The sequence below is a fragment of the Clarias gariepinus genome, chromosome 10, assembly GCF_024256425.1.
Source record: "Clarias gariepinus isolate MV-2021 ecotype Netherlands chromosome 10, CGAR_prim_01v2, whole genome shotgun sequence".
NCBI classification, from domain to species: Eukaryota; Metazoa; Chordata; class Actinopteri; order Siluriformes; family Clariidae; genus Clarias; species Clarias gariepinus.
The window spans coordinates 25676958-25695922 of NC_071109.1; the positions used below are offsets into that span (position 1 = coordinate 25676958).

The window sequence follows — 18965 nt, forward strand, 5'->3', positions numbered from 1 at the left end:
GTGCCTACAGTGGTAATTCCGTTTCTGGGCCAGCAGAGGGCAGTCATTCCCCGACCCAGCAGAGGTGCATTGATTGTCTCCGGCCCGGCAGAGGGCAGTAGTGTAGTGAAAGCGCCACTTTGTCTAAGACTAGCGAGAAAGCGGTCGTGAACTTCCGCTGGTTGATGTATGTTCTCTATCATTCATAAAAGCCGTTATTAAGTGTAAACCCGGGGTTATAATTACATAAATAAGCCATTGAATCCGGTCAGTTAATAAACCGATAGATGTACATGTCGTGTTTGGGTTGAGCGCGTGAGCCATGTCTGCCATGTTTGATGGGAGCAGTTTGTCAGCGGTGCAGCCTGCACAGTGCCACACTCAGAGTAACTACAGGTGGGAAACACTGCACTCCTTTTATATAGTGTTAGATATACACACTGCTTTTAACATTTATATATCAGACAACTCAAACACTTGCACTACACAATGAGTAAAATGATGTAGAATTAATAATTTAGTTCCAGCTTGGCTTCATAAAGTGTTAGTTATTTATCATCCACTTTCCTTTATTATATATCTAAGACTTTACTTGGTTTTACTATAGTAAGTAATGTAAATAACATTCAGTACATTCTATCTTGTTCTTTCTACAGTCCTCAGGAACTTGCATCAGAAATTAAAGCATTCATCAGTGGGGTCGACCAGACACATGGGCGTAAACTCAGCGTCCGGGATCATGCCCGCTGTGCTGTGCGTCTCCTCCGCACCGTCCCTGCGTGCCGAGGTGCGGTCCTAGAGCACCTGCGGGGCGTTTACGACGAATACGTGGCATCCTTTTTTCAAGACCTGGAGGCTGAGAGTGACGGCGGCAATAACAGTACGACTACAGGAACCAACAGCAGCGTGTCCAACCTGGAAGATGTGATTAAAGAGATCCACGGCGTGCTGTTAGAATTTATTCGGCTTAACCCGAAAGCCTGGGCTCCACTGGTGTCTTCCTGGGCCGTGGATTTGCTCGGCCAGCTCAGCAGCAAGCACGCAGGGAGAAGAGCAGCTCCTCACTCTTCTAGCCTGAATGAACTTCTGCAGCTATGGATGTCCTGTGCAGCCACTCGCTCCCTCATGGAGTGTTACTCCCAGTGTCTGGCAGCGATGTTGGCCTGGTGCCCCGATGCTTGCGTGGACGCTTTGTTGGACACGTCTGTACAGCACTCGCCTCATTTTGACTGGGTGGTTGCCCACATCGGCTCTGCTTTCCCTGGCACCATCATCAGCCGGGTGCTTGCCTGTGGACTCAAGGACTTCTATGCACATGGATACTCTTCAAGTGAAAAATCCAGCCAGCTGCAAGTCATAGACAAATCCAGCAGGGTGCCAAAAATAGGCTCTGTGGTGGGCATCCTTGGGCATTTAACCTCCAGGCATTCTGACAGCATTAAGAGAGAGCTCCTTAGGATGTTCCAGGATAGTTTGTCCCCCCCACCGCAAAACGTGCCTCCGTCTTCTGGGGCTGCATGGTGGGAGAATTCACCTCATCTCCGCAGAGCTACTGTGCCTTTCTTGCTTCAGTTGGCTGCCCTTTCTCCAACTCTACTTGGTGCCGTGTCAGTCGAACTGGTGGAGTTCCTCCGTCCGCCTGTGCTGCTCCAGCTGCACGCTCAGTTCCAGGGCTTGCCCAGAGAAGAGCTAGAGAACATGTTGGGCTTAGCAGTGCACCTGATCAGCCAGAGCCCTGCAGGTGGAGCGCGGGTGCTGCGCTTTCTTGCCGACACAGCCACGCCAGCCTCTGTTATCATTTCAGGCCCGACGCCCTCGCCGCATGACGGCGTACGTGAAGCTTGCGACCGTCTACTTCAGATGCTCCTCCTGCATCTCCACAAGCTTGTGTACAACCGACCTGACGGTGAAGAACAGTATCCGCAGTCGACCTCCACCTGTGCATCACCACGTGTAATCCCGTTTCTCGAGGAGCTACAGGCACATGTTGGTGAGCTTTGCGCTGAGACACTCAAACTCGAAAGAAAAAGGCATCTCTGGTTACATCAGCTGCTCTGTCTGCTGTCTGTTTACGGTGGTCCTAGTGTGGCTACTGAAGCCTTGTGCCAGTTGCTCACACAAGCCAGGAACCCCGAGGAGCTGGCATTAGCATCACAACTCCACTCCCCTCTTTCCTCCTCCATCCCGGGGCTCCTTCCAGCAGCTGTGGCACGCTGTGTTGCTCAGATCCACACCCAAAATCTGAACAGTAGAGAGTTAGTGCAGCTTCTGAACAATCTGGCCACAGCAGTACAGAGCCAGGAAGAAGCCAGTGCTCCATCTGGAAGTTCAGCACATTCATCCATGGCAGCTCAGGTTGGAGCTGCAGTTTCCAGCCATCTCCATGATTTCTGCCCGCTTCTCCTTCACGGTGACACTATGGTATCCAGAGCAGCAGCTCGCCTTTTGTCCTGCAGCCAGCTATCGAAAGCTTGCACACCCGCGGAGCTACTAATGATATCGCGGGCAGCAGTGGCCCATTTTTTTATAGCTCTGAGACAAAGAGGGGAGGGACTAAAGGTTGGGGGTCAGGCTGGTGGAGAGACAGTCGGATATTCTATGCGCTTGCTCTCCCACCTTTCAGCATTCTCCTCCATGACACTTAAAATTGTCCTGCAGCATCTTGTGGAAGGAGCGCTACACAAAGGCAACCAGGATCTGTTTGGAGGCCAAAAAGAAACCACTGGTGAAGATGGCGCTCTCGCACCCACCCATGTTCCAGACTTGGGTGCATCACTGCTGGACATCAACTGTAAATTCGGCACAACTGTGAACTTCTCTGGTAGCGTGTGGTCTGTGTTTCATGCTGGGGTGATCGGAAAGGGTCTGAAACCTCCTTATGTTGCTTCACAATCAGATCCCGATAAGGTTAACCAGAACTTGCAGACTTTGCTTGCCGTGACAGTGCAGTGCTGCAGCTCTGGGACTGGAGCAAGCAGCAGTAATGGCTCAGGCTCAGGAAATCCCCGCCACCATCATGCAGCTGGTGAATCCGTTTTGGATGACCCCTCCCCAATCAATGCAGAAGCTGCCAAGGTTATCGCAGTAACTCTGGTGGAGAACGTTTGCCCAGATGTAGCAAATGGAGAACTGTCCTGGCCACCTGAAGAACACGCCAAGACCACCGTGGAACGGGACATTCACATTCGCAGATGTTTCGAAGCCAATCCTGTGTTGTTCCACCTTCTGCGAGTGGTAGCAGCTGGACGCCCAGCTCTCTGTTACTGCTCGGCTGTTTTGAGAGGACTTCTGGCCACACTGTTGGCCCACTGGGAGGCTTCAAGAGAGCCCTCTGTGACAGATTCCCCGTGGCATCTCCAAGCATCTTGCCTGCTTGTGTCCTGTATGGGAGAAGGTCAACTTTTGCCCCCCGTGCTGAGTAACATTCATGAGGTCTTTCCTCATCTCTCGCCATTTGAGGTTAGACTTTTACTGCTGGGCGTGTGGGAGTACATGCGTGGAAACAGCCCTATGCCACAGAAATTTACTTTTATTGCTGAAAAGGGAATGTTTTTCAGAGATTTCTCTCGGGACGGTGATGTGGCACGTTACATTGCACCAATCCACAGCGTACTTCACAAGAACATTGCCCGACTTGGACACTTATGTTGGAGGTTTCAGGTTTAGCGAACCTGTTTTTAAGGATAATGAATGTTCCTGAGCACTGAGTTTGTATTTCCCATAATGTTTCTTTGACATATTAATCTGTCTTTATCTTTGAATCCTTTTGTTTTAAAAGTTTATAGTCATCAAAAAGAATCAACAAATATAAATATAAAGTGGAATGTTCAGATAATATGATTAGTTTAGATGAGTTTTTTTGTTGTTGTTATTTTGGATTGAGGGCAAACATTGCGAGTTTAAACTGAAATGGGAGGAGAAATGCATTCTTTATAATTGAACCATTGTAAGTATAATGCCTTTTCTATCTTGTGGTTGTTATTATTATTATGATTTTTTTTTTTTACATTAGTGTTTCTTTCCATGGCCTTGCCACTAATACAAGGGTGAGACACACATTATCCACACTCTGGCTGTAGAATTTGTTTTAATTAACTTTCAGAAAAGACAAATACATTATTTTTTAACATAATCTCTTTGCTTTTCAATACACTTTGTCCATCTGTCAACAAGCTATTGTATTCCCTCATTAAAAAATGCTTTAGGCTGAGCTGCGAGCCATGAATGCACTGCTGTTTTCACTTCTTCATCAAAAGTGAATCTTTGTTCTCCAAGGCCTGCTTTCAGGGGACCTGAGTGTCGACAGTGTGGTCAGAATGAGGGCTTGTCATGCAAGATCACAACGCACTTGGATGGCAGTCCTCTGTGTTTAATCTAAAGTTCAGGCTTTAGCTCTTTAATAAGCACTTCACTATAATGAACAATTTTGATTGCTGAACCTTTTTTCTGATAATCTTCCAATACTGGCTCTTAAGAATCCCAGAGAACTCTAAGCATTGATACATTTTAAAGCTGTTGGTAAACTTTTTTTATTATTATTATTTTTTTTTTAAATCCTTTGTTTAAGAATATTTCCCTTCCATACTTTGCCGTTTACTCTCAGGCTTATAGTGGTGAATCCATGTCTTATCACCAGTAATAATTCTCTTTAAGAAACTTTCTCCTTAGAAATTTCTTTCGCAGATATCTAAAGGCTTCTGTTTATGCTCTTTTGTGAGTTTTTTAGCATCTGGTACACCCTCAGGCAATAAATAAAAATAAATCACTGCTCTGCTTTTGTGCGAATCACAAGTGTGCCATCCATTTTTGCTTGCACCACAGTTACAAATAAACTGATGTAACATTTTCACACCTACACAGCAGTGACTTGGGAGACAGTAACCTTGAACAGAAAGCGCTGATAAGACAGAGAGGACAACAGAGATAAATTTTGACTCGCCCTCATAGTTTAAGGTTGGAGCTCGTGTTTGGTAGCCGAGTCGTATGTATATAACACATGGATGAGTTACATGCCTTTTTTTTTCTTTTCAACATACCCTGTTCTTTAAAGGGGGAGGAATAAAAAAAGTTTTTTTTTATCTTCTTTGAGATGTTGCATTATTTATAATGTAATAGTTTCACTCAAATTATCCACAGTAAGGTTGTTAGGAAATAACACACATGACGTAGGTTAAACTTTTAAACTGTTCATTTATTTGCATGATTTGCATGTTCGTTTATCCATAGCGAGTCTGAAGCGTTTAGTTCATGATCCCGCCAATTATGCGCGTCCACGTACTGATAAGCTTGCGTTCATGTCAGTTACCACGGTGACCAGATGAACGAGCCGAGATCCGGTGGGCGGAGTTAATCCTGTCAATCCAAGATGGCGGCTGCCTTCAATGAAAGGTAGATTAAAGATTTATTCTTTATCAGTTGGACTTCCTCTCTTTCTCTCTCTCCGTCTGTTTGTTCTGCGATATCACGTCGTTATTTATTTATTTATTTATTTATTTATTTATTCTTGGTGTTAGTTATGTGAAGACCCTGAGAATTCATGCAGAAATTAAACGAGGAAGCCGGATGAATGCGTGGCTATGGATTAGCTACCATTTGAACTAGCAACATGCTAATCATAATGGGGTCCTGGTCCGTGACGAAGATATTTTATATTCGAGCGTATTTATATATTAATATGAATTGTTCTACGCATTTAAACAAGTAGCTCAGACCTCCAATGCCGCTGGCGTCCGGTTTGTTCTGAATTATCCGTCATGTATCTTTGTCTGTTGCTAGCTAGCCCCAGAAGATAGCTGGGTTTATATAAAGTCAAAGTGAGGGTCTGGTTATAAGCAGGATTGTCTTCTATTCCGCATCCCTGTGATTAAAAGCAGTACCTGCATCCGACAGCTCAGTTACCATTTGCACATTAATCTCTCTAATCCGTCTCCCTTTGTGTGTGCGGTCATTTATGACCGAGTGAATTTCATCCTGTGTTAGTCATTTAGCTTAGCCCTGGATACGGGAACTGTAAATGTCCTTAAACCTTCTGGTGACATTTTTGTATAAAAGGTGAAAGTGTAGTCATGAACAGTGCCGTGTGTTCTTTCTCTTTTGATTTGTCTAGGATGAGGCTGCTGTTTGGGATCTGCATCTTTTTGCTTTTAGGCAGCGCCTGGGCTGTGGACCGGGGGAACTTCAAAACCTGCGATCAGAGTGCCTTCTGCAAGTAAGTTATCGCCAGTGATGGTTTTTTGAAATCTCAACTCTTTCTACTGTATGAACTTGAGTAAATAGACTTTGGTGTTTTACATTGAAACCAATTCTATATGCTTTTCATGGTCCTGTGTGTTTTAAAACATCAGTTGAGCTTCGTTTTGTTTCTTCCCAGGCGTCAGAGGGCCATGAAGCCCGGTCAATCTCCATACCGAGCTTTACTGGACACCCTGGAGCTCAGTGACTCCAGACTCACTCTACAACTCATCAATGACAACAACAAGGTAAATGTTGAAATAAATATCAGTTTAAGACTCTAACAGAGACTTTCTGATGTCGATTCTGTAGCCCAAAATGGGATTTTCTGAGCGAATTTTATAACCATGCCTCTGTAACTGTCCCCAATGGTAGGTACACTTGCTGTTGGAGCTCTATAGGCTGCAGGGGAACATCACTCGTGTAAAAATAAATGAGTTGAAACCCCTGAAGCCTCGATTTGAGGTGCCAGATGTGCTTGTAGGGGAGCCACCCACTGAGCCGTGAGTATTGCTGAGCATTGCAGAAAGTTCTGATTATGTATTATACCTATTATTTTTGTATGCAGTGTGATGCCTGATGTATGTGTTTCTCTGTGTGGTAGTCTTTCAGTGCTGTCTAAGGATGATAACGGTGTGGTTTTGTCTCTGGGTGCGGAGAGCCAGAGGCTGATAGTTAGCGCTCGCCCCTTCAGGCTGGATATCATGGAGGGGCCTGAAGTGCTGCTGTCGCTTAACTCCCGCGGCCTGCTCGCTTTTGAGCACCTAAGGCTGCGGAAAGACACGTGAGTCTCCCGTCTGACTTTTGTTTTATTCTTGTATCTCCTCTGAGGTTCGGTTAAACCTCTTGTCTGCTTCTTTTCTCTAAGGACTTTAGAACTCAGTGATCAAGCCACATTACGCTTGTTGGTTGTGTTCTCTGAGCATGGTCGGAGAAAAGAGGGAGAGAACATGTATACAGTTTTTTTTATATGATAATTCTTGAAACCTGGGACAAAACATGTTTTTAATATGAAAAAAAAAAACTTTTTTTTAAGTTTAAAAAAACTTATATTGTTGAACAGTGAGGTCTGGGTTATTAAACCCTGTTCTGGAACAACCTCCCAGTTGTAACATTTTTGTACAAATAACCTTTTCAGTGGCTTACAGGTTTTTTGGCAACACTGTCAAACATTAAAAGATGTATTTAAATTATGTATTTATTTACTTAAAAACATTAGGTTTTGTGTAGTAGGAACAAAACCTTTTTTTTTTTTGTAACTGTCAATTTTTTTCAAAATACAATGCAGCTTCTTTACTTCTTTTAAGTTATGACAAAAAAAACAATCATTGCTTTTTATCTAATAACAGTAAAGTAATAATCCTATTAATAAAATCTCCCTTAATGTTAAGAAGTGTAATATTTAATTTGAAATACATCTATGACATCTGAAATCTATATATTAAAAAAAATTGTAAGTTTGGGCGGTGCATGGTGCATAGCCAGTGGGCGGTGGTGTTTGCACAGGTAGTCAGTCACATGCGATTATCAGCTTGGTACGTAGTCATGTACATACTCATGTATGTGTGCAGTGCTGCAGGTAACCTCTAGTTAGTTATAAGAAAAGAGATTTTTGAAAGAAATCAGAGCTTTTACAGATGCAAAACCTATTTTATTTTGGTTTTGACCACAGATGTTTCAAAGTCAAATCTTAAAAAAAAATGAAATAAATAATAATCAAACAAGGACCTGAGCAGTTGAACAGGTTATAGAACAAACAGGGAGTCATAAACTGGTCCTTGGACTTTCAGTTGACCACATGATTGCCTGACCTTATTTTTTATTTTTAGAAATGTTTCATGCTTTTGACAGAAACTCGGAATGCAAATTAAGCAAGTAATAAATTAAAGTTAAAAATAAAAATTTTAACAGCCATTAATTAAGATGTACTTATTTTACTATATATATATATATATATATATATATAAAATAATTTTTTAGCTATTTGGAATTGAGAACCTTTGTTCTAGACAAGTACTTTCTCAGGTCTAGCTTTCAAATAAAATAAAACATTTTTTAAAATCCTTTTTATGTTGATTAGATTTAGCTTATAAAATTAATTATAATAATAATCGTCAAAATATAAAGTATTTCAGAATTTTACAGAATTTTTTTAAAAGATTTAATATCTGTCATATAGTGAGCCAATTTATTTTAAAAGTAAAAAAAGCAGATATTTGTTGTTTGCATAAGTAGTCATCCCTGGAGTCAATACTCGGCAAAACTCCCTTCAGCTGCTCCTGGGATAGGTCTTGTGGGATTTGTCTCCATCACAAAAGAAAAGACATTTTCTTGTATCTAAGAGTCCTTATTGTTCCTAATGATGTTCTCTCCTTTTCATTTTGGCTTTTTTGGTTGAACAAAGTATTGTAGGTCTTAATGCTGAACGTAAGTGAGACATCTGTTTTTGTATGTGGTCTTGACATTTAAAGGAGTGTTAATTGGGTAGGTGTAGATGCAAAGAGGAAAGAGTGCTGTAAGCTTCCTGTGAGTACATATAAAGAAAGCTGCCTGTGCACTGAACATTGTAAAGTGTTCTGCCGAATGGTAGAAGCATCTACAATATTACTGTGCAGTGTAACGCAGTGCTGAGGAAAGAAACTGATCCATAGACTGCTTTCTGTTTTAAAGATTTTTTTTCTTGCAGAATTGAATTATTCTTTTAATAATATAATTAGTCTGAATTATTTATTTTCAACTTAACTCTTGCTCCTTCTGTGTGTGTTTGTGTGTGTGTCTGTGTGTGGGCGTGCACACATCCATCACAGTCAGACAGAACCAGAGAGTGCAGAAGTGAAAGAAACTGTTGATGGAGCTGAAGAACAGGACAATGAAGAAAAGGTAGGTTGTGTAGGATGGGGGGGGGATTACCTACCTTAATTTTTGTCATGTCAAAATAAACTATGAACATTACTGTCAGATCTAATTTTAATAACCCTGTTGAAAAAAAACTGTTTGAAAGTGAAAATTGTTTTTAAAACATTTGAAAAAAATTTCATTATTACATTGTTGAAAAAAAAAAAAAGCTTTAAACTTGAAGTGGATTTTGTATGTGCCTTATTTCTTATTTTTGTGCTATTGTGTTACAGGCAGATGATGGAGGGAAAGATAAAGAAGAGAAAAAAGAGAAAGAAGATGGCTTGTGGGAGGAGACGTTTAAGTCGCACACAGACAGTAAACCCAATGGTGTGTGATCTCAGCATGACAGAGTTGTGTTAAAAGAACACAAAATAATAAAGATCCTATTTTTAGAGGCGGCGCTTTAATAATCAGAACATTCAGTTTTCCCAGCAATGTACAGTTCAAAGACTGTAATTACAGTTGTCCAAAGTTTACTTTGTTGAGAGTTCACTTTTATGATCTTAGCAGACGTCTTTCTTCTGCTGAAAACGTTCAAGCACTGTTGTTTGAATAGTATCCTCTTCTTTCCTCAGGACCAACGTCAATTAGTTTAGACTTCTCTTTGCCTGGAGTAGAACATGTATATGGCATACCGGAGCATGCGGACAACCTAAAACTCAAAACCACAGAGTAAGTACCCATAGAGAGCCGCTGGCTTGTTCTAATTGATTTAATACGTGTCATTGCTTGCTTTGACAATCAGAATGATGCATCATTGAATCCTTAAATGGTGAATATTAGAAAACCTGCATATGAATGATTTTGCTTTGTTTGAATGATTCTGCAGTGGGGGAGAACCATATAGGTTGTACAATCTGGATGTGTTCCAGTATGAGCTCTATAACCCCATGGCGTTGTATGGATCAGTGCCGGTCATGCTGTCCCATAATGCTCAGAGGACCATGGGCATTTTCTGGTTGAATGCTGCTGAGACATGGGTGGACATCAGCTCCAACACTGCTGGAAAAGTAAGGAGACATAGTTATTTTAGAAAGATTATAATAAATATATTATTTAATGGATAAAAGCTGACATTGGGGGAAAATAATCAACAATGGAGTGATGTATTGCTTTCACCACCTCAAATTTGCTCATTTCCCATTTGCTAATAATTTTAAAAAGATAACGTATTTAAAAGGATTTAATTGAGCATTTGTGACTTAAATGTGGTCTGTCTGATTGAAGGCCAGGTCATGTTCTTAAGAGCTCCAGAGGAGTTTATTCCTAAATGCAGCCTCAGTGATCTAATTCCATTTTATGAACAGACCTGTGCTGTGGTGTACTTACCATTGTGCAATTCAGTGGTTTGAGTGACTAATGCAATATAGAAGACCATACAATTTAATAAAAGTGCACTAGTAAAATGTTTGGATGTTTGTGTGTGTGTGTGTGTGTGTGTATATGTCACATGTCTTGAGGTAAATCTGTTTTATTTCTACCAATTCCAATTTTTTCCCTACTTTGCTTGCTGCAGACTGTCTTTGGGAAGATGCTTGACTTTGTTCAGGGCTCCAGTGAGACGCCTCAGACCGACGTGCGCTGGATTTCAGAGAGTGGCATCATCGACGTCTTCATCATGCTTGGACCCAAACCGTCTGATGTCTTCACACAATACGCCTCACTTACAGGTGCACAAACACACAGCTGTAATTACGACAGGTGTTCAAGTCAAACTAGGACTTTAAGCATAATATGGTGATGAGATACTTAGCCGCAGTAAACCATTTGGATGATGCAAATCTTTAAAAAAAGAAGGCTATACGCCCATGAATGACGTACCTGGTAGATGTTGCTCAGAGCCCACTGCACCCTTCCTGTGGACATTCAGTCAAAACAGCCTGGTTTGATCAACAAAGGCATTGTTTCTGCAGGACAATGCGTGACCTGATATTGCCCACCACACCCCTTACACATTACAGGAACTGCTATATCCCCTGTACGTTTATAACCTCACTCCATTTCCTGATATCTTAGACACAAAGCAGGCAGCCCGATCATGGCTCCGGCGTACTGAGAAAACCTTCTAAGTTGATATCCATGCGCTAGGGAAACACTGGGATAAGTGTATTAGTGTAGCTGGGGATTATTTAAGGAAAAGTTTTACTTCGACTTGAATGTCCCTCTTGCATGTAACCAGAGTGCAAATGTAAACTAAATATACCATGTATTGAGAGATTTTTTTTATTTATTTTTTTTTCATACAGTAATCTTTATGGTTCATGGAAACAGATCGTTCAGAATTCTCATCACAGATTATGAATATTTAATACTGATAAAATCTTCATTTTGTTTTTTTGGCTGCCTCATTTCCATCTGTCTATATCTATACACACGCACATACACCAGGCACCCAGGCCTTTCCTCCTCTGTCTGCGCTGGCCTACCATCAATGTCGCTGGAACTACAATGACCAGGATGATGTAAAGGCAGTGGACCAGGGTTTCGACGAGCATGACATTCCATATGACTTCATCTGGCTGGACATTGAACACACAGATGGCAAGCGCTACTTCACCTGGGACCCTCACAAGTTCCCGCAGCCCAAGGAGATGCTTCAGAACATCATGGACAAGAGACGCATGGTCAGTCTGAACACAGTGCCAGATTTGTTGAAGGGTTGCCTAGGTAGTAAAATCTCAGAAGTGAATTTGACTGTATAATAAGCTAGTGCCCTGTTGAATGACATGCAAAACAGTAGTCGTTTAGCTATCGCTTTGAAGATGTGCCTGGTTTAAATGATTTGATTTCAGGTCTGTTTAAATGGCTTTTTTTTTTTTTTCTTTTTTTTTATCAATAATCGAGGTATACTGGTGCAAAACAGCAGAACTACCTTTAAAAGAAACTATATACTGAGCAGATGTTAATGTAAAGAAGAATCTTTAAAACAAAGTCTTAGGACAACTAGCTATAGGATAACTAGCATTTTAGAAATTTACGAAATCTGAATTCATGCAAATCCTCTCGTTGACAGATGGTGGCCATCGTTGACCCTCATATCAAAGTAGACAGCGGCTACAAGATCCATAATGAGATAACTGCCAAAAACTTCTACATCAAAAACAAAGACGGCAGAGACTACGAGGGATGGTGCTGGCCAGGTCAGAGTGATATCTGCAGCGTTGAGCAACAAATGCACATGTATTGTTATTAATGAGTGTTGTGCATTATGTGATTTGAAGGAAGTGTAACTCCAATTTGATTTCTCTTTATTTTTCTTACATACAGGGAACTCTGGGTATCCAGACTTCACAAGACCTGAGATGAGAGCCTGGTGGGCCAGTATGTTCTCATTTGATCAGTATGAGGTAAGACTGTATCTTGGTATTGCATCACATTTTCAGCTCCATGGGCATCTCAAGCATCATCCTCTAGGCTAGTCTTCTCCCACACATTCTCATTTTTCTCGACTTTCCACCTCTACAGTACAAGCAGTAGCAAGGCATACTATTGTTTTGTTCTAGTTGTGGCCAAAAACATGTCTGAGCCAAGACCTGGTCAGAGTTGGAAGGGAAATTTAAACCAAAGTATTGTTCCGACTTCTTATGGTTTCTGTAGTAACAAATTAAATAGCAATTCATAAGGGGGATGCTCCTTATAGACAGGTTTTGATAGTTGATATGTTGTAAGAACATATCCCAGTTCAATATTACATTTTACTTAAAAAAAAAAAAAATTGTGATTAATAAAATGTAGCCTGTTTCTTGCTATTCCTTTAATAATACAAACTAACTTCAAATACAAGAGTTTAACATTTAACCTAAAATTAAATAAAACATAAAGCTACATTTTTACTGAGGAGCATGTATCTTTGTCATCCACCATAATGATTATTTCTAAACAAAGTTGGCAAATAGTTCACTTCTACCACATGGGATGAAAAATGTGTGTAAAGAGTGGGTTTGTGAGATAAGGCACAGTTTGGAGAAAAAACCATATCAGTGCACAAGATTTTTGATAAAGTAATGTCCTAAAAATGCATTTCCCTGAAGCTTCTGCATTCAGTAAAGAATTGTTTATATCCGAGGCCGATCGGCTGATGTCCAGTCATGGACATTCAGAAAACTGGTTCATCTCTAATCTAAATTAAACTAATTATTATTATTATTTTTTTACTTTTTTGTATATGTAAAAAAAAAAAAAATTCCCCACATCTCTAGTTGTCCATTAATAAATTCCAAAGTAAAATTTAATTTGTAATTTTTATTAATAAAATTTTTTTTTTCGGTTACCAAGCTTATGCTTTAACATAAATTTTTATCTCAAGCTTATATAGTGCATCTTGTGATAATTGAAAGCTCTGTTTTTCAGAGCAGAGATCTATGAACAATAACCTGCATCTAGACCTAGAAATTGACCAGACCCAGGGGCGTTTTTTTTTTTTTTTTACTATTTATTTCATGTTGTCTTTGTAATATTTTAATAAGCTGTTTTTGGCATTTTTCCTTAGCGGTCTAGTTCAAATTGCTGTATATTTAGAGCTATATAGCTGTGTATGTGGTGACAGGGAATGGATACATTCACCCTTATCTAAAAATATTAAGTTGCCATTCGGTTAATGTTGCCTTATGCACTTTTCTAGTTTTTAATCTGTGTCGTCTTTTCTGAAACCTTAGGGTTCCATGAGCAACCTGTACACATGGAACGATATGAATGAGCCATCCGTGTTTAATGGCCCAGAGGTGACCATGTACAAAGACGCTGTACATGGCAACTGGGAACACAGGGACCTCCACAACCTCTATGGATTATACGTGGTAAGCTATACTTCATCCCTGTTTCGGTGCTGGTGTGTTGTTTTTTTTTTTTTTTTTTTTTTTTTTTTTTTGTTTGTTTTTTTAACCCTCATTTTGCCAGTGTTATTAAAAAAGATTTTCATCTTTTTGCCACATCCTGAATAGCAAATGGCCACAAGCGATGGTCTGATCCAGAGGTCTGGTGGAACAGAGAGGCCATTTGTTCTCACTAGGGCCTTTTTTGCTGGCTCACAGAGATACGGTTAGTACTAAGAACTCCTTGGCACACTGGAGCAACGAGGTTCTTACGAATTCAGGTACACACGATACACTTTTATTTTTGTGTGCGTTTGTGTGCAGGCGCTGTATGGACTGGAGATAATGCTGCTGAGTGGGACCATCTGAAGATCTCCATCCCTATGTGTCTGAGTCTTGGACTTGTGGGCATCTCATTCTGTGGAGGTTAGTTAACAGCCATTCCATGATTTCTATTTAAAATTAAACGCACACAAGCATAATCTGGCTTAAGACACACTACTTTAAATTAAACATAGTTTTAGTTTTATTCATAGTAAAGATTTTGCAAAGATCAAAATGAGACCCCCTAATGTAAAACAGTTTGCAAACCTTGTTTTTGTGAGGTAATAGAAAAACAAAACAGTATTTTTCAATTCAATTTTATTTATATAGCGCTTTTAACAATGGTCATTGTCTTAAAGCAGCTTCACAAAAATGAAAGAATTTTTTAAAAGAGAAAATATTTGGAAGTGTGTATGTGTGAAAAAAATGTGTCTAGATAATAATGAGATGAATGAATGAAATGTTTCTGATGAGCAAGCCAAGGGTGACGGCGACGGTGGCAAGGAAAAACTCCCTGAGATGGCAATAGGAAGAAACCTTGAGAGGAACCAGACTCAATCAGGGAACCCATCCTCATCTGAGAAATAACATCATGTGTGTTATGCAGCTAAAAGTTCTATATAACAGAAGTTATTTAAATTAACATGAAGTCCAGTTCAGCACAGGGAGTCAGTAGGTGCAGAGGGCAGATGGGGTCTGGATCACTGGAAGCACAGGAGCAGGATGTGTAGCTCCAACCATAATAAAGCAGAATCCAGCTGTAGCTGGTCCTTCTCTGGATGCCTCAGAAACCTCGCAGGGTTGGCCTTTGTCTACTGAAGCTGGCACAATCACAAATTTTTAAAGCTATCATATGTTTTGTCTTGCTTTCTTTTAAGGGCAATAAGAAAAAGTTGAAGGATTTTTTTTTTTTTTTTTTTTTGCACAAGTCAGCATTCTTTTATTACATACTAATCTACTTTATTGTAGTAGCATGACAAACTAGACTGTTCACTGAACATGCACTTGTACTTGTTATGTAACAACTGGTTAAAACACTCACCTGATTGCTTATAAACTGCAGACAATGACGGTTAAATATAAATTCAGTCATTGCTTGCTGTTCTTGTGAAGCCATCCAATCCACCAGCCCACTCTAGATTTTTTTTTTTTTTCCCTTCTTTCCCCTCTATGAAAGTTCCTATTTTCAATGTTGGTGCTACAGTGATTATATCAGCCCAGTCTCACAGGAAGGCAACAAAGCTTTCAGCAGTCTTCATAATATTCTGTTGACTTAGTAATAAACTTTGTATGAGAAATCCCCAGTTGCATTTTCTTTTTTTGCCTTTTCCATAGCTGATGTTGGAGGCTTCTTTAAGACCCCCAGTACTGAGCTGCTGGTGCGTTGGTACCAGACTGGCGCCTACCAGCCGTTCTTTCGTGCACATGCCCACCTGGACACCCCCAGACGTGAGCCTTGGTTGTTTGGCCCTGAGAACACTGCTGTCATCCGGGATGCTATCCGTCAGCGCTATGCTCTGCTGCCCTACTGGTACCAGCAGTTCTACAATGCATACAGGACTGGCCAGCCTGTTATGAGGTCAGAGGAAGACCCTTAACTCCTGCACACACTTGCTCAATCATTTCATATGAAAATACACCAGTTGGACTATTCTTAAAATGTATTTTATTTGTTCCTCTTTTGTTTGTTAGGCCTCTTTGGGTTGAGTATCCTAAAGACACAGCCACTTTCACCATTGATGATGAGTTTCTGATTGGTGAGTGACTCATTTGTGTTGTGTGTATTAGTCCTTTTATTTGCTCTTTAATGTAACCAGGAAATCATTAACATCTTCATCTTTACTGAAGGATATTTCTGGACATATAGTTGGAAACATATGTAAGTTGGAACATGTGAACGTGTTTTTCTGATCCAGGTCGAGATTTGCTGGTCCACCCGGTCACTGAGGAAGGGGCACGAGGAGTCACAGCTTACCTGCCTGGATCTGGGGAGGTGTGTAGATTTTTAAGTGTTAAATCCTTTTAGGATAATACTGGCAGCGGTTAGTGTTGGATATCATTTGACCATGTCTGGTCTATAAATGTGTCTGAAAATTTCTCATTATTTTCCTTCTTACAGTCTTTATTTTACCTGATTTCTGTTTCTCTCCCCTCAGGTCTGGTATGATGTCAACACATTCCAGAAACACAATGGTGCTCAGAACCTCTACATTCCAGTCACTATAAACTCTGTATGTGGACCTTTTAAATATAAAAATAATAAATATTTTTGTTAATGCACATTTGATTCCATGCAGTCTGTACTTTTGCATGGGGTAGATTCCAGTGTTCCAGCGTGGTGGCTCCATCATTTCAAGAAAGAGCAGAGTTCGTAGGTCATCTGTGTGCATGGAGAATGACCCATACACCTTGTATGTGGCTCTCAGCCCACAGGTAGATAAGTTGTATAGTCTTTCTTCTTCGACATAAATTAGAGATTTTAGCTTTATATTCCTCGAACTAAACATAGATCAAGGAGGAAGGCAAAGTGTTTTCTCCTAAACTTGTATATCTTGTATTTGCAGAGAGTTGCTGATGGTGAGCTCTACATAGACGATGGCCACACCTTTGATTTTCAAGTCAAGAAAGAATTTGTTCATCGGAGCCTAACCTTCTCCAACAATGCTCTGACATCCAAGTATGCCATACCCACATTTTTTCTTTGCTTTTGCTTGCTTCATGTTTTCTTTGTTTAAACATGTTTTTACTGCTGATCTTAATGGAGGTTTACTCAGACATAATTTTTCTTTTCAGGAACTTGTGTCTGGATTGCAAGTTCAATACTAAATCTTGGATTGAAAAGATTTTCATATTGGGAACCAGTAAGCCCAATAAGGTTACTCTTCAAATGGATGGTATGTCTTAGTTTATTAATTTTTTGCTAGAATAAAAAGATTAAAAATTATGTACTACATATAGTATATTAAAACAATAAGGAAACAATAACATTATTATTTTGTTTTGAATAAATCAGTTTAATATGTATCTGCCATGAAATAGCCTATGAATCTGATATGGCAATAAATCCTAACGCAAACAAAACAAAAATTATTTCGGTACTTGATGCAGGGTAACAATTTGACCCTTCTGAATTGGTGATTTTTTTTATTTATTTATTTATTTTTTTGTATTTCAGTTAACACTGAGCAAGTTTTTCTGATCTCCTTGTTCTTTTCCACAGGCCGACACACTGCCGTGGAGTTTGAGTTTAATGCCTCCATGTCAGTGATAACCCTGCGTAAGCCAGGCATGAACGCTGCAGCAGACTGGACCATCCTGCTGCAGTAACACACTAGATGAAAACAGTAGCCTGTAGGTGTGGGTGCAGAATCCAAGCACTTAATCTAAGCAACCAAGCAACCTGGGTGGCTCACTGAGACTGACCAAAAGATGGCAGACTACTCTGAAAAATTTAATCATTTTTGTTAGTTACTATCTCATACAATGTGTTTGCACACACAAACAGGTAAAGGGTGAATTTTGACCCAGAAGGAGGGTGTTTTGTGTTTAGTTTGGGGGGGCTTAATAGGAGGGAAATGGTAGGTGTTTCAGGTTTTAAAATTTGTAAGAAAAAGTCCAAAAATTGAGCAAGATTTCAAACTGTTTTCCTGTAGTAAGTGGTGTAGTCAGCCTGTTCATATATATGAATGTGATTAAAAGAAATGGAGAGCATGTGTTTAATGCACTTGATTTATTCCAGTTTGTTTTAATTCAATTTAAAGTAAAGGACTTTTTTTTTGTTTGTTTGTTTTGTTTCTAAATTTCATTATTTTATAGTTGATTGATGGGTAAAAGGGTGGGTATCATAACAGATTTACAAACTGGGAATATGTTTAAGGGAATTAAACCACTGACTTAAAGGAAGTGTTTCCAGTTTCTTTAATATTTTGTTGTTACTTTGTCTCCTCTTCCACCTAGCACTTAAATATATCTAGAGGGTGATTAGATGTATGACTTCAAATTTACAATTACTGGAGCAAAGTTGATTTATGTAATAATGTGAAGGTTACAATTATTAAGTAGATGCTGACATCTTTAAAATTACTTACATTGATTAAATCAAGTGCAATCTCATCTTTTTTTTTTTTTGTCCCTGTACATTCCTGTCATGTCTGCTGTTAATGAATACATTAAAATCTTCCCTAATTGCTATAATGAGGACCACACAGCTGTTTTTCCCTTCACAAATATGTAATGTAATAAAACTTGAACAGACATCTAAAGAGGTGGAAAGTTTGTCTTGGTTATTATTACAGACCATGATGATTGATTGGCAACTTGAGCAAGACAATAATAAACAACAATGTTCCTAAACGTTTGGGTGTAATGTCTTTTTATTATTATTATTATTATTTATTAAATATAATGGTATGATTGGTAGGCCCTAAACACAGCAGACCAGAAACATTCCTTAAGAGCCAAAGTATTAAAGTTGCTCTGACCCAGTCTTTTAGCCATCCCTGTTTGGCCCTTATCAAAGTCACTCAAATCTTTATGCTTGCCCATTTTATCTGCTTCCAACACATCTTGGAAAAAAGTTTTACTTGCTGCCTGATATATTTCACCCACTTCCAGCTTTGATTGTAAGGAGATATTGAAAAATGTGGTTAATGTGAGAAGTGACATTGTAATGGCTAAACAACTGGATCAGAGCAACCCCAAAACTGCAGCTCTTATGGGGTG

The 18965-nt window shown here is 39.8% G+C and overlaps 2 protein-coding genes across 3 annotated transcripts; both read left to right on the forward strand.

The window, feature by feature from the left end:
- Positions 1 to 75: 75 nt before the first annotated feature.
- ints5 (integrator complex subunit 5) lies at positions 76 to 4746 on the forward strand. Its single transcript, XM_053506160.1, has 2 exons — positions 76 to 375; positions 636 to 4746. Exons 1-2 carry the CDS (start codon positions 302 to 304, stop codon positions 3643 to 3645), a joined length of 3084 nt encoding a protein of 1027 aa, XP_053362135.1. The 5' UTR covers positions 76 to 301; the 3' UTR covers positions 3646 to 4746.
- Positions 4747 to 5269: 523 nt separating this feature from the next.
- ganabb (glucosidase II alpha subunit b) lies at positions 5270 to 18596 on the forward strand. 2 transcript variants are annotated; one of them, XM_053506161.1, is made up of 24 exons: positions 5270 to 5367; positions 6086 to 6187; positions 6350 to 6458; positions 6586 to 6713; positions 6815 to 6994; positions 9018 to 9090; positions 9339 to 9435; positions 9684 to 9780; positions 9938 to 10118; positions 10625 to 10778; positions 11497 to 11732; positions 12122 to 12248; positions 12376 to 12455; positions 13764 to 13904; positions 14049 to 14145; positions 14244 to 14345; positions 15579 to 15822; positions 15936 to 16000; positions 16160 to 16236; positions 16400 to 16474; positions 16563 to 16676; positions 16808 to 16920; positions 17037 to 17137; positions 17464 to 18596. In XM_053506161.1, exons 1-24 carry the CDS (start codon positions 5345 to 5347, stop codon positions 17568 to 17570), a joined length of 2823 nt encoding a protein of 940 aa, XP_053362136.1. In that variant the 5' UTR covers positions 5270 to 5344; the 3' UTR covers positions 17571 to 18596. The 2 variants fall into 2 exon arrangements, with proteins under 2 accessions (XP_053362136.1, XP_053362137.1); XM_053506162.1 differs by lacking the exon at positions 5270 to 5367 and adding an exon at positions 5582 to 5607.
- Positions 18597 to 18965: the final 369 nt, after the last annotated feature.